This window comes from Atractosteus spatula, chromosome 25 (genome assembly GCF_055471065.1).
Source record: "Atractosteus spatula isolate fAtrSpa1 chromosome 25, fAtrSpa1.hap1, whole genome shotgun sequence".
In the NCBI taxonomy this organism is placed as follows: domain Eukaryota; kingdom Metazoa; phylum Chordata; class Actinopteri; order Semionotiformes; family Lepisosteidae; genus Atractosteus; species Atractosteus spatula.
The window spans coordinates 4,055,609-4,072,019 of NC_142730.1; the positions used below are offsets into that span (position 1 = coordinate 4,055,609).

At 36.1% G+C, this 16,411-nt stretch overlaps 1 protein-coding gene across 1 annotated transcript in view; it reads left to right on the forward strand.

The window, feature by feature from the left end:
* The first annotated feature begins 10,980 nt into the window (after positions 1–10,980).
* The window catches only part of xrcc1 (X-ray repair complementing 1), a 50,035-nt gene continuing 44,604 nt past the window's right edge, over positions 10,981–16,411 (forward strand). The window contains exons 1-5 of the mRNA XM_088905888.1: positions 10,981–11,477; positions 12,593–12,685; positions 13,256–13,363; positions 14,691–14,849; positions 15,866–15,940. Coding sequence (XP_088762014.1) covers positions 11,427–11,477; positions 12,593–12,685; positions 13,256–13,363; positions 14,691–14,849; positions 15,866–15,940 — 486 coding nt within the window. The 5' untranslated portion in view covers positions 10,981–11,426. The remainder of the gene's footprint in view (positions 11,478–12,592; positions 12,686–13,255; positions 13,364–14,690; positions 14,850–15,865; positions 15,941–16,411) is intronic.

A 16,411-nucleotide genomic window follows, 5' to 3' on the forward strand; every position in this document is an offset into this window, starting at 1 on the left:
GAAAATATTTTGCAATAAATACAGCCCATGTTATTCTTATAGTTAAGGGTTTAGAAAATCCAGATTACAGAGTAGGATAATCAATAAGTAAGATAACCATAAATCCCTAAATTGTAAAAGATATGCCAAGAATATTGCCCAAGATGTGGGTATAGCTGCACCTGAGATCTTTGTACAAAGAATTCTAAAATCCTATATAACATCTACACAGGCCAACAAGAGTGATGGACCTGCCTTTTAAATTAAACAAAATACAAACAATTTACTATAATCCAAATGCTACAATGTGAACAGAACCCTATCTCTCTAATTTCAAAAATGCATCCACTAACCAGAAAAGAATGTTTTTAACCTTAGGATTCTTGACAAAGGAAAATTAGTTTCCTAAGGTAACAGATGGCAAACAAGATTCAAATACTTAATTAGAATCTGCTCTTGATCCAAACAAGGTCCTCTTCTTTTCCTTTCTCTCTCCGTCTCTGCATATCTGGGTTTCTCACTGATAAAGATTCGTAACGATTTTTCAAAAACTTTACTAAGGTACAGTAAACCAGACAATTCCATTTGATGTGTCTCAGACCCTTACAGTTAAGCAAATACCTTATCTTACCGTTCCTTACTTCAAAACTGAAAACAAATTCCAGCGCCCATAATAATTGTTTCTACATCCTGAGATACTTTAATAGCTACTTCAATAGCTGTAATGTTATTTTATCACACCATGCTTAAAAATATTGAATACTGTAGCTCAAACAGCTCAAAATCATTTGTAGTATGCATTCTCATCAGGTGCACGCAGTTTTAAAAACTAGTACAGATCCAATTTCAATATTCATGGATTGTCAACATACTGTCCATAGTTTACTTTTAAGGATTACAACATAAGAATATCACTCAGAAACCCCTGCTAACGCCTTGCATGCCCTTTATACCGTATAGCACACAAATTACTCTTTACTCTCATGTGAGAATGTGTATTTCTATACCCATTACAAATACTTAAATAATTAGACAACTAACTCCCAATGTGCTTATTTACAATAGTTTGAGTCCATGTGGTGGCTTCCAGAGACAGGACCATAGTACCTGCAGCCCTTTATTGAGCAAGTCAGGCACAACATATAAACACATTTAATGATTATGTGGTATTTGTGTAAGGGCACCCTCAAAAGCAAAATGTTGCATAGAATATGTAGCATTTCACGCAGTATTTGTTGATACTATTAATAAGTTTGCAAATGAGAGCAGGTTGATACCAATTACGTCTATCAGGAACATAGTAGCTCTCATCAGTGAATAAAACACTCTCTCATTCTCCGTTTGTTGATACCTGATGTTATCTGTCCTAGTGTCTTTCAGCTTTTAATGTGATACCTCTGAACGACTGCTAAGCAAGAATATGTATTACAGATATATTTTATTTTATTTGAAAACTCTAATTTGCAGTTAAGCAATCTTGTTTTAATCAATGTACAAGAAGGGGAACTTGAAAGCTAGTCAGACCCCTCTAGAGATAAAAACTGTTGCTTCCTATGGCAAACTGCTAATCAGTAATTATACTGTATGTACTTGTGGGTTTCACAGCTCTGCAACAATTAATTTCACATACACTCGTAATATAAGTACATATCTATGCATGAACAATCAGTTCTAAAGCACAGAGAAAACATCCTCTTCATCAGGCACCGGAATCATATAGAAAACACGACAGAGATAGATAAAGTGAAACCTGTTTAAACTCATTTCAGGTTTATCATGTTGTTTTTTGAGGTGATTTCTGTCTGTTCAAAGGGTGTTAAGAGAGAGTATGTCTGTAAATCCCTGAAATTCACACCCTGTCAATGGCCACTCTACACCACTGGTCTATAGTTATTTGGTTGACTAAGATTTGGACATTTCGATCACCAAATGAAATACTGAGAATTGATTTTAAAAAATTGTAATGAAAAAAAAGAACGTTGAGTGTAGAACTGTAACAGCTGTGTGTCGTGCTAAAAAAATGAGCAAACTGTCTCTGGAAAGAAGCCACGAACTTCAAAAATAAAAAAATGTACAGAGAAGACCACAAACCTTCCTTCCTTTACAGAAAGTCAAGGGTGAGTAGACATCAAATGAAAGACTTCAAAAATATGTTTCTCAAAGTATGACAGTAGGTACTTAGATGTTATGTGTAACTTTTCATTCCATGTCTGCTTTGCAATACATTTCGTTTAATTCATTATTAGATGAATTTCAACATCAGTTGAAACCAATTTAAGCTCCTTTTCATTTTTCCCTGTTATTTCAATTGCTAAATCAGTTTTGCTGTGATTTATACTAAATACCAAACCATCTCCTCTCTTTGGAAAGGAGTCTTTCTCTTTCAGTTATTCTGAAACACAAAGAAATATTTACACACATGGCTTAGATGTGTCAGGATGTTATTTTATTGTGGAAGTAAGCTGTTTTTACAGTGTCAAGGATACTTATCAGGAAACATCTGAAGCTATTTATAATGACTTTACAATTGGATTTTCTTTTTCTCAGAGATGAATTTTGTGGCCTCACTACTGCCACAGAAACTGCTGTTCCAACACTGGGTTTCCACTTGTTCGCTACTTTGGTGACACTAGATGCCTGTTTCACAGATTTCATTTTGCTAAAACTCTCAGCTGCTGGAGTTAGCCATACGATACTTCTGCTTTTGGGGTGCGGGAGGAGTCCAGTGCTTTGGTTTCATTTTGAACATGAGATAAATTTTTATCTTTCTTACATTTTATTCAAAGAAATTGCTTCATGGTTAATGGAGGGTAAAGATATTGCAAGAAAAGACTCTTGAGAATTGTTGGGTGGGTTACCTAGGCTTGTCTTATATTTTTGCTTGCCTCTGTTTTGTTTATTTGTCTTGTTAAAATAAAATAAAAAGATAGTAAGATAGTGGCTTAAAGATAGTTTTTTTAAGATAGTGGCTTAAAAATGAAGGCTAAGTCCTCTACAGTCCTTATTGCGATTACCAGCATAGATGTGGATATGACCATCAATTCAGATCGGCCACACTAACTGTTAAAGCACACATTTGGTTAACGTGCTTACCTGACACTATAGTAAGTACATAATAACTTTGGCCAAAAAATGTTTATGCTTAAATATTGCAACCAAGACAGTAATATAAGTGGGTTTTTGTTAATGTTTAAATCCAGTAAAGAGATAGTACCTAAATATACCTAAAGGATATCCATTGCATATACATCTGTGTGATGATGAGATTCTGGAGTTGAAAATGCTGTATGGATTGTGACCAGTACAGAATTGTGCTGGGGTGGATCTTTATGGAAATTAAGGTACTGTCTGTTGATAAGACACATGAACAGTCATCGTCATGTCATCTTTTGCTAGCACCCTCAAAGATGTTTATAGAAGGGGGTGTCCCATGTGGGTTTTGTAGGAGTGACCTGTGTCACTGTTGCATGTCTGCTTAATGCTTTGTTATTTTTATTTCCCTTATTTTATTGCACTTATTTTTGTTTAAGATCACAATAACTTAAGATAGTTCAGTTGTTTGTTTAGCACCTAAACGAATCTAGAATTTGAAGCAGCTATTTCTTGAAGGGGTCTAGATCTTAGGTCTCAACCACCTGGGAGACTCCAAGTGAGTCTAAATTAATTCCTCTTTAGTTACGAGCTGTCAGTGAATCTGTAATAATTCCCTTGGCTGGCCCTATCTAGATTAGAATTAGAATTGTACATTTTTGGATTGAATCTCTTCTTAGTCTACCTTGTTCTAGAATGAAAAGATTAATCTCCTTTAACCTTCCCTTTGAAGTTGGAAATTATCGCTGTTATTTAACACTAAAATGTAGATATTAAATAAGCCAGGTTGTAAGAAAGAAATTAGCTCATACAACTACAGTACGTTACTGAAGATTAATTTTATACTACTCTTCTCTTATTTCTGTGTTCGATACATGTATGTATGTACGATACATGTTAATGTATCGTACAGTATATCAGATAATTCAGGCAACAAGTATGTTAACTCCAGAACTGTCAAACCACTCTACCACTCCAATTGTGAAATATTCTGAGGGGGGATCTTGCCAACAAAAAGCAAAGCTTCTGACATTATCTGTGAGTCTGTGAGTCTTTATCTTCAGCTTGAAGTCCTACTCTATTTTCATCAAAGTGCTTCCTTTTTCATGCGTCTTAAGTTTCAATATGAAACTTCCCAGAATAATAATAATAATAATTGCTAACACTTATATAGCGCTTTTCTGGACACTCCACTCAAAGCGCTTTACAGGTAATGGGGACTCCCCTCCACCACCACCAATGTCCACCTATATAGAAGATAGATCTTTGCCTTGCTTTTGTGCTACCTTTTACATCTAACTTTTAGTTCTGCTTTTTAAATTAGACCTTGACAATTTCTGCTCTTGTAACTAGTCGGTAACCCTCCATGCTCAGATAATGCCTCCTAACAGCCAGTTGTCCTAAAGATATTTGTAAACTCTGACACCCCTGTAGAACCTGACCTGACGCCTACAGTATTTATGAGACATTTCAGAAATCAGTGAAAGGCGGAGAAAACCTTATCAGAAATAGACATTGCTCCATGTGTGGAAAACTCTGTGTGTAGGTTCTAATGCATATGCAATGGTCACTTCTTAAAACCCATTTATGGAAACAACAGAAAGTTAGCAGAGCTATACTCGGACCTGCTTTTATAATGCTTGACTACACAGGGATACATTTTGTGTGTCTTCGTGGGTGTTCTCTGAAAAATGGCATTTTCATAATGACTTAAAACTCTTTTCAAACCTTCACTGAACTGTGCTGTGACTTCCTGCACCCTCTACACCCTCATATCTATAAAGGTGTTTAGAGTGTTCACACAGACTGTGAAACTGTCAAAGTTAATTTGCTGTAAGTATTTTGATAAATACTGCAAAGAGATGCTGCATGTATATTTGTATGTGCATAGTGTCATAGCTCCTCACAGGACAAACAATAAAAAAATAGAGAGTGCAAGAGCACAGATAAAGATCAAGGTTACATTTGATGTTCACCAACAAATCAGTTTTTGGAAAGGAATATTGTAATAATGTTGCTGTAATTTGTACTTTGAAAAACCATTTAATGCAATAGTGCGATATTTTCTATACTGCATATGTCTTGCCATTGTTGTTATCCAAACCCTGAGATGTTTAACATGTATTAATTTGCTTTTGCAATTCTACTTTTTGTGTACAGACATCTTTTTTACATGCTTATTTATACTTGTTGCACTGTAACTAGGTGAAGGATAATGTGCTAAAAAATGGACCAGCTGGAAAATCCAAAAAGGGACGTTTTCACTTTTGTTGTTAATCAGCCTGATCAAACAGTGACATTGTACTCCTTTATTTCATTTTCTTCCTGTTCTTTTCTTTCTCTCTTGACGAAGGCTTAACCGATCTGATATTATGATCTTTCTTTTACAATGTGGAATTAACAGTTTTCAAGAATAGATGATAACATTAAAGCAAACTGAAGTTTGACAGGAGGAGTGACGAACACAGAAACAGCATTAAAGTACTTTAAAAAAAGCTTAGAAAAAATCAGTTTGGGACGACTGGCAAATTAAATTTAACATTTTTTAAGAACAAAGGTTACATCCTCTTTGTGTGACAATTCAGTATAGCATACTGTATGTATTGAATCTGTAATACTGAACTACCAAACAACTACCAAATACCAGCTTCCTGTTTGCAATCTGTTCTATATTCTTTTCACATTTTCAATATTTTTTTTAATTAATTGAATCTCTTTAACACAAATTATAAAAACAAAGAAGATAATGAATAAGGAATGTTTAAAAAAGGAACAAAGACATCATTGCCCCAAGTGCTCTTAAAATATTGTGCATTGCTTGCAAAATATGAGGAACTCTGTGTTAACAAATAACTCAGTGGTTTATTCACCCACTGCAGAACACTGAACCGAGTAAATTGATTTATAAAGAAATCTGAAATAGTGGTTTTCAAATGAGAACTGGCTAGTTTCATTCCCAAACTGTTATAGCTAAAAGTCTTAAAGTTACAGCTAAAAGTTACATAAAGGTCTTCGTAGTTCATTATCTTTTCTTAAATTAATTGCAGTAAAATTATAATCCCTTAATATTCTAACATCTTACCTTCTATCGACCCATTTTTAACTGCTTCTTCCAATTCAGAGTTATGGGGGAGCTGGAGCTTATCCTGACAAGCACTGGGAGCAAGGCAATATACACCCTGCCAGCCCAGTCCATTGCAGAGCAGACACACAGACACACACAAAGATACATATGCACTCCTGACTTTTCAAAAAATCAAAAAATAAAATGTAATCGTATTATATTTTATAACAGGCCTATTTCTTGAGCACAGTTTTGCTTATCTACCTGTGAATAAATGCAGTATGGTCAAGTTGGATTCAAAACACATCTAATAGTCTACATTACTCAACAGATACACCTGTGACTGGCATATTAGTTGTCTTTTTCTAAAACCAGAGCACCTGGAGGAAACCCACACAAACATGAGGAGACCATACAAACTGCATACAGACAACACCCCAGGAATTGAACCCAGGGACCCAGTGCAGTCAGGCAGTAATGCTAACCACTGCACTACCATGCCATTCTTTGCCATTAGTTCAGATTTAATATATCCTTAAAGTCCCTTCTCTGATGTGTTAAAATCTCCTCCTCCAGGAAATTAATAAAATTCCCTGGAAATTAGACCAGGCAACCAATGTCATACAGTTCTGCACAACAATCCAAAAAGTTACCATCATTCAGTCTTGTCTAATTTTATTTGCGTATTGCCTTGAACAGTACACAAATTTACTGTGGCATTTTAACAAGATGAAGATTTCAGTTAAGTTACTTTGTCATTATATACTGTACAATCAATTATTGACACACTCTGTGTTAGTTATTTTGTAAAATAATGAATGCTCTTTTTACTTGACTTGTTCTGCAAGATCTGAAGTGGTCATCAGTGGTGTAGGTTTTTAGTGCTGCTAAAATTCTGTCATTTCCAAATGATTGATTATGATGAAATAACTCTTACAAACAAAATATCATACATGAAAGGTAAAAAATGTGATGTTTCTGTTGATGTTGTTAAGAATATGAGGGTTATAGTAGCAAAATCCTTAATGAAATATTTCATGAACAATATGGAAGTAATATTTTTTTTCTTATCCACACCAGTTCTAGAAACAAATGTACTTTACAGCAAATACAATGCTGTCTTCGAATGCAAAATGCAGAAGTTTATGGTGTAGCTATTCTGTTTTAAACAAATGGACAGTTCCAGAAAAACAGATACAGTAGATCTGTATTTTGTTGTGCAAAAAGTAATCTTTTACCTGTGTGGTTTTGTAGACTGGCATAAATCATGTTAATAACTAGAAACACTGAACAATGGATTAATTCAATTTGATTGACACAATGTATCAGTTGCTAAAACCCTTTATATTATCTACACAGGTGTAGTTCAACTTTAGCTGTTGTCATCATTCTTTCGAAGGTTTTTGTCTATTTCATTTATACTGAAATTTGACTTTTGTTCATGGAAAACATAGAAGAGCAAAGCAAACATTATTTAGAAATCTTATAGTAAAATTATAAGCAGAGTCCCAGATTTTGTTGGTTTTGCAATTGACCTTAACCATCAATAGATTTCACAACACATATACACACTTACTGTACATACAGTATCTTATATTATACAGTATATACTATATACTGTATATCAGACTCTGATACAATATTTTTTTCAAAAATCTAAAAAAACTACATCATACTGTTAGTAACCTTAACAGCATTCACAGACTAGACTGCAATGTTTATGTTTTGTTGCATGAATAAACACCCCCATGGAGCTAAGATCACAGTTTTTAGACTACTACGTGTTTTATTTTATTTTTTATTTTTTAAATTTTCACACACTGTCTTTTGGTAAGCTGTAACTGAAAAAAACTCACAAGCACAAAGATTGAGTGTGATTTTTTAAGTGACTGCTCACTTGAAATTTGAACACTGTCCAAAGTGTTTCTGGTTGACTGCAAACCTTCTAACACTTTTCATCTTTGAAAATAAAACAAGGCTACATTTCAAAACTTTTTTGAAATTCCCCGCATAACATCTTTGAGTTGCTAGGCAGTCTGTCAAGGCCAACCAAAAATCATAATTACATTTTGGAGTGTACTGTATTTATGCATTTTATTTTCAAGGGTGAAATTAGGATGGGTGGTACTGTATCTCTTGCTGGTTCTGGCCTTTAGATTTTATATGAAAACCTTTTGTGTCTTTTTTTTAATCAAAATCTGATTTTTGGGCGGTTTCCATGAAGAAAATATTTTGAAACCCGAAAATGACCTCCTTGATCCACATACTTGAGGTTCCCATTGATGCAAAAAAACACAAATTGAATATTTTCCAAAAAAAATATTGTGTGTGTATAACAAAAGCTTTGTTTTAATGCCTTGAGTATACAGTGGGTTGTACTATCTTTTATTATCAGAAACAAACAAAAGGAGGAAATTCAGATCTTTGGCACGTAAAAGATGAGTTGGGTTTGCACCACATTTCCACAACTCTCTCTTTGTATGGAACTATTTCCCATTTCCTCAAGTGCTTTAATTATTATTGATATTAAATAACCTAAGATGATAAGTAAACATCTGTATTCCAGTTTCCTGAGTAATTAGCTGTTTCATTTTGGAGTTCAGAAATATTTCCATAGTCAAGTACAGTAACCATCATCAGTGACTCTTCAGCTGATGAATTGTCTGGAAGATGAAGACTTTTTTTGTATTTACTGTGATACATAGTTAATGAAATAAACTGACTATTTCAGACTGACATTTTGCTTTTTGTTGGTCGTATAATTTTACATTTATTACTTTGTTTCATTAACCATTAGGTGCTCTTTAGAAACTTTAAGGTCCACTATGTTTGCAAGATTCCCGGTTATTAGGTAGAATGGCCTGAGTAGCTTTGTGGTTTGAGTAACTGAGTAACTTTTTGCTAAACGCTGGATTAGAAGGTTATTGTTAAACCTCCTAATGTCCTCCAGTTAATCTTTACATTTTCTCTAATAGCTTCTACACTTTGTCTCTATGAGATCCACAGATTTCAAAACAAAAACTCATTTGCTGCTTACTGCGGCTTGTCTGCTCCTATTCGGTGGTCTCTGGCGACCTCTAGTGGCTCTTGACTATTTACTCTTAATTCAGACAGAAGCTGCAAAGACACTTCTAACGTCTTCTATACTGTAGGTACCTACAGTATTTTAACATTGTTGGGGAAAGTTGCTATTGAAGAGTAATACATTACAGTAAATTAAAAGTTAAAAAGTTATATTACATTTAGGAAAAAAAATAATGATAATGATTTATTGTAAGAAATTGGTTACATGTCAGCAGGTCCTGAGGTAGCCTCCATTTGTGATTATGTTCATTTTCTTTGAATTGGTTTATAAATCTTGATTGTACAGATTCCCTTCTGTGCCCTAAATGTAGGGTACTTCCAAAAATAAATCTGATTTAAGTTTCATTTACATTTGCAACAAGAAGACTAATAATTAAAAACCCTCCTTCCATTTGCTTTTAAATAATTCTTCCATTGCATGCTGTGTAAGCTTTTGGTTGTTCTTCTTTATCAAAATGCACATCATGCACAAAACTATATCAATGCAATCCTGCTTTGAAGGTTTTGGCCTTTTGCTTGCTACCTAAGAATAAAGAACCATCTCTCCCAGAGCATTTCAGCTAAAACAACAAAGACCAGCTTCATGTGGCGACTAGCACAAGAAAATAAATGCGTCATTTTATTTAACGAAAACTTCCAGTGCTGCAACACATGTAAATTAAATATATATATTTAAATGCAAAAATGGAAAATACAACAAACAGGGGTACATACATGTAAATACACAGATGTCTCAACATGACACAACAAGGTAACAAGAAGTGAATGAAACAGGAGGAAAAAAAAGAAAAAAACAAAACAACCACACAAAAAAAAACAAAAGTAAAACAAAAAAAGAAATCACCTTGTCCATAGTACAGAGGTTGTGTGGTGTTAGGGATTACATTAAATAAGTTTATATGCTAAAAGACTTTTGTAGACCAACTCACCAGGCTTATTTTAAAATATTTTCAGTAAATTAGAGTATAGCTTGAATGAGGTCGAAATTTTTTTAAAGCTTATAGGATTCTTTTTTACTCTACACGTGTGTATGTGAAATTTTGCAAACAGGAGAATAACATTAACCGTTATACGGACTTCTTTGTTTGGATTCGAGACACCGAGAACAATATCTTTAAAAGTGAAATGTACACGGATATTACTATTGTATAGCCAAGAACAAACACAGTGCCCGACAGTTGTTGAATGGTGACATGAGAAAAAAAATGTTCAGTTGCTTCAATATCTGCTCCGCAGAAGGTGCAGGTGTTACAGTCAAAGTTGAACCGTTTTCTCATAAATTCCTTAGAGGGATATATGTTATTCGGTATTTTAAAATGAATATCCTTGGTTTTTGGTGGCGTGGAGAAAGTAATGTATTCGGTTCTAGCGGATCGGATCGGTTCTCTCAGCCATAATAGTACGGATATATTTATTATTGCACTTTTTTTCCAAGATATTATAAGTTCCAATTCTGATCTCTGGTAGTAGAGGAATTATATTACTATGGATAGAGAAGTTTACAAAAAGCTAGGAGAGCAGGTGGAACTGCCTAAATAATTTCTTTGAATTGCTTTGGGTTGCATTCAATGTCATTTTTTTTTAACAAAGTCACCATATTCACAGCCATCTCCATTAGCTTCTAATTCAGAGCAACGCATGTAAATGATCTAATGTGCCTCAGTTCAACACGACCACCGTAAAGATGGCGGCTGTTGCTGGCTTTGCCTGGTTTGACCCGGAAATATTTTCTGGTTGGTTCTCACAATTGACAACAGAAAGGAGCGCCAGCAAGAAGAGGGAACTGAGCTGGAAGGAGATGTTGGAAATGGGAAGGATTTTTATTGATGAATAAAAGTAACAGTAGAACTCGTTATCGGACATATTTTTGGCGTTTTTGTAACCAAACACTATTGTAGCAGAAAGTAAAACTCACAACCTCCTCCAGACTTTTTAGTGCCTGACACAAGTTAAAATCCAGGATAAAGAGAGGTGGTCATTGTATGTCGGATGGCCTGTCTAATGAGTGCTGTGCAGTAGGTGAATAGGTGCACTTTTCTTAACGCACTTAAAAGCTAACAATCCATTAACCGATTGTTATTTTTCCATAAACCAATCGTGTGCAATATGTCCGCAACACGCGTTTTATGATTTTCGTTGGCTCACTTCAGCAAATGCGTATTTATTTAACCCCCAACGACAATTCAACTTTATAGCTATTTTCTAAACTATGCCGGAGATTAAATTGCAACACGTTGTCTCCTGCAGCAGCGAGGACAGTGTAAGTAAACTTTTGTGTGGTTGTGAAGCCTCCCGACTTTGACAAATGATGAGACGCGTACGCATATCTGATATACTGTGTAAGAGTACTGCATGTATTATGCAATACTGTTTTAATAATTCCCAAGACACGTTTCCTTTACAGAACTTATAATATTTGCAAACTGTAAATAAGAGGTAAGCAATAGAATAAAGTTATGCTTTTACACGTCTTATGTTCGTATTCAGGTGAACTAAACTACGAGTGGATTGGATGCTCGGATGTTCATATTGTTAATATGTGCGTTAAGTTCTTAGACATCCTTTAATGCAGTTTCGCTTACAAGAAGAATCGGTTCTGTTTCACTCTCACACACCGAAACCCTGTTGCATTGTAGCAAAACATGTATATTTTAAACGTAATATCATTGATAAGGTTCTGTTTTTCCTCGGTATACTGCAATTCCTTGCCTGTGTGAAATGACGTTCTGTGGGATTTTGGCAAATGCTGTTTCTTTCTCTCTAAATCTGCAGTGCTAATTGAGTACTTTAATTGATCAGTTTACTTCTTTACCATTTTATCTAACTTGTTTCTGCACTCAAATCGGATCTGGAGTGTTTGCCAGGACATAAGCACACTGAATTTAAAGAAGCCACTTTAAATCTTCACATTTACATTTTCACATTCTTTGCACTGTTTTCCTGTTGTCTGTAGGTGGGACTGTGTGATTTCTGAAATTTGAAAAGAGGGTGTTTCTTCTTACTACTGTAACTATTTGTGTTTTTACATGAATCTTGGTCTTATTGTTTGTTACTTGAATATTTTTAATTTAATATTTTCCTTGTATTCTGATAGGTCTGAGCTAATAATAAATTGTTAACTGTGTTGGAATATTTTCTCTCTCTTTGCTTATGCACGTACCCCATTCAGAATAAATGTTTCTGACTGCCATTGGACTTTATCAGTGAGATTGCACATCTGCTGTGTCATGTATCACTGGTACTGCCATTCCAAACTACATCACGGACGTGTGTATTCGCAAGATTTTCAAGAATCGCTGGAGTGTGTGGTGAGCCCGAGCCCGTTTGGATGTCAGCCTGCCTGACCCATTTTTCACTTTCACATTTCGTTTCCAGACACACAAGGCAGAGAATCTGCTGAAAGCTGACACATACAGGAAATGGAAAGCAGCCAGGCTGGGAGAGAAACAGATCTCTGTCATTTTACAGGTACTGTAGAAAAAATCTATTCCTCTTCTCTATAGGCACATGGGAATGAAAACTTGGCGAGTTTGCCTCCAGGATCGTAATAAATTTGGGAATGATAGTCTTCAATTTCAGACATGGAATAAATAAATGCCCCAGAATGTTTTGATTAATGTAAAATGTTCAATTAAACAAAGAAACAAAGTGTGGACAGAGACGCAATTAAAATTCCCACTACAGCAGCTTGATCAGGGTGCAAGCTGATGTTATTTGCAATGGTGGAAACGCATGCAGTGGATTCACATCTGTTTGGTGTTTCTTTTAAATCTCCAAGTGATGTTATCAGTCGGTTTACGTAACACTAAATTTACCTTTTTTAAAATGGGTCTGGAGTACTACTAATTTGCAAAGGTTAAAAATGTGTCTGGGTGTGGATTGCTTGAAATCAACATTTAAACAGCTGTAGAAGTTATTATTCTCGTAGTACTAATATAACTTACCAAAAATGTCATCATGTAAAGTGTATAACAAGCCTGAAAAGACAGCTTATTGCAATATCCCAATCACACAAGTTTTGTTTTGCTGTCCATGCAGTTTGAGAAGGCAGACCAGATCCACAGCATTGACATTGGTAATGAAGGCTCAGCTTTTATTGAGGTGCTGGTGGGGAACTCCACTTCAGTGAAAGACCAGGACTATGAGGTGAGCAGGATGTGTATTGAGCAGTCAGTAGGAACACCCCCAGATCATGGATAGAGATCCCGAGACATTTGCACAGTGGTGTCTACCTTCAGGCTAGATATTCCATTGCAAAGAGGATTGTAATACCCCAGCGTAATTACAGTGTATGATTTAATACCATGTCAACAATAGGTTGCACATGCTTTATTATGGGATTCTGTCCTATTCCTCTCAAAGATCCTGAACACATGTACTGGTTCATCCGTCCCTCTGAGCCCTAAAGCATACCTGTTGTTCCGTCTTGTCCCACAAATGTTCAGTGTGGCTCAATTGACATAACTGTAACATTCACATCTCCCACAAAGGCAGATATATGAGCTGCAGGAGCATATAACTTGTAGGGTGTGCATAGCATAATTGTCACATTGTATCCTCACATACAGAGCAGTTGTCACACAAGGAGCATGAAGATAAGGCAAGATAAGCTCATAGGAAGGTCGTCATGTGCACTCCCTGAAATTGATCAGTGTAGCTGTGTGCAGTCAGGTTCCTATTAAACACAGGAAGGTCATCACGTGCACTCCCTGATCATGATCAGTGTAGCTCTGTGTAATCAAGTTCCCATTAATCACTAACAAGCAGAGTTCTGTAGAAACTGGACACTCCTGTCACGGCCAGCAGGATCAGACCTCACGATCTATTGGTTTGTTGTACACGGCAGTTAGCGTATCATTCTGCAGGTGTGAATTGCATTTGATGATGTTTATCAGGGAGGTCTACAGAAAGCCTTGATTTAAGGCTGAAAGGACTTTTTACATACTCAGTAACACAGGCATTATTCTAACTTGGTAGATATTAGACCCAATTGACAGGAGTTCTTGTACAGAAATTAGAACCAGGTAGATTTACAAATGCAAACACTTTAGCACAAAGTATTTTCTTTCCTGCTTCAGTAGTGCAGTTTGTACAGGCCTCATACAGTATGTAAATCAAACTGCTGAGCAGTTTTGTTATCCGATTTACAGATCAGATAATAGCTGATGTTAAGATCAGTTAGGATGAATGGTTGCCTCACGCATTCAATCTTACAAAAAAACTGGACAGAAATAAATGTTTAGATGCAGAGGTGCAGTGCACTGTATTGGTTCAAGTAGGTAGCTGCGTCAGCATTCGTAGGCTGTAAAGGAACAAGTAAAGGTTTATTCCAGAAAGGAAACATGTTTCGGCTGTGGAGCCTTCTTCGGGTGTGCAGGAAGAAGGCTCCACAGCCGAAACGTTGTGTGCATTGTATTGGTATGGCTTGTTCCTGCCCCTTATCCCTCCCACCTTGACTGCCTGAACCCTGCAGGTAATCCTGGTCACCTCGTCATTCATGTCTCCCTCGGAGAGCCGCGGCAGCACCAATCTGAACCGGGTCAGAATGTTTGGGTCAGACAAGCTGGTGAAGGCCACCGCTGAGCAGAAATGGGACAGGGTGAAGATCATCTGTACCCAACCATACAACAAGGTGAGCGAGGATTGCTGGCAGTGTCTGCAAAAAGTGTTGTCTGCTCATGTGCTCACTGTCTGTGTTATGTATCTCCTAACAATTGTTGCTTTTTAGCTCTGTTAAATGTGTATTAAAGGGGAACTGCGATTCTATTTTGATATTTCAGGGTTAGAAAGACGCATTTCAAAACACAATGAAAGCAAAATGTACACAACAACGTATAAAACCAATCTCAATCACAAAATAGACTAAATTTCTAGGACAAAATGTCAAGAACAATAAATGTCGCAACTCGGTGGGAGATTCTGCTGCACTTCACTATCAGCTGTTGGTTATTGGGTTGCAGTCGGTGGCAAATCTGAGCACTGCATGCAGGATATCATGCAGTCTTGATTGTGACTTCATCGAAATCCCTCATGCAAGTACTTGCAACCATGGAGACAAATTATATTACTTTTCTACAGAAACTTGGATGCTGCTTTATTAGAAGCAACTAAAAAATCATAGACTCTGGAACAACTGGTCAATGCAATCTGCACTGTGCCCCATTTACAAATAAGACAAATCATTCTGTTGTTTGATCAAGACAAGAGGTTAAGAGCAACTATGTTTTTGCTATTTTAATTTGCAGACCAAATGACCTCACAATAAAGACTCTTGTTCAGGCCTGAGCTTGATGGTCAGATCCATATATGACTAGTTTGAGGCTGGGGTTATGCTACTAGCTGACCGTGAATTCTCCAGGCAGCAACTTGCGATGGGCATTGCTGGGGTAGGGTTGAGTTTGGGCTTTGGTTAGGCATACAGGGCTTTTTTTTTCCTACTGTCTGATAAACAGCCAGTAACCTCCTGTAACCTCCAGTGATGTCAGGTGTTTGAGTTCCTGAACTGGAATTTTAAAACCAACTGGTACTTATAAATTGTGTTACAGGGACATCAGATAATAAGAATTAATACAAAATTGGAAATCTTAAATATTTCCAGACATGGAAAGAATTCCCTTTCCTTGTTATTGATCTTGCTGTTTCTTTCAGAATATTGCCTATGGGGTGTCCTTCATAAAGTTTCATTCTCCTCCTGAAGCTGGTGAAACCGAGACTACACCTCCAGTAAGTAACCCGACTGGTAAAAGCAAATTCGTGATGGATCTTTTTCCTCTTATTTCACCTGAAATGGACCTGAAGGTGATGAACTTTTTGTTTTTATAGTTATTAGACAATATACCGCATAGTCTAACTCTGCTGAATGTTTCCCTGTTGCTTGTTTGTCTTGCTTTTTCATACTTAATTTATTGAGGAACTTTTCTGCTGTCTTCAAATGCATTTTACTGATTTGTTTTGTTCTGCTTGTTCAGATTACATGGGGTCCTCATTACACATCCTTCTTTTTATTGTTTCACAAATCAATCCCTTTTATCGAATTTAATATTTGTCAGTCTGTTTTAATCTTTTATGTTTCCTGGGCGCAGGGTAGGAATGGGTGAAAACCATATAAGACTGCTTGTGTTTTGGAGCAAGGAGAAGTAATTCGATTGGAAAGGGTATAAAGTTGTTTGCAATGGTTGCAATGGAGGAAAATAA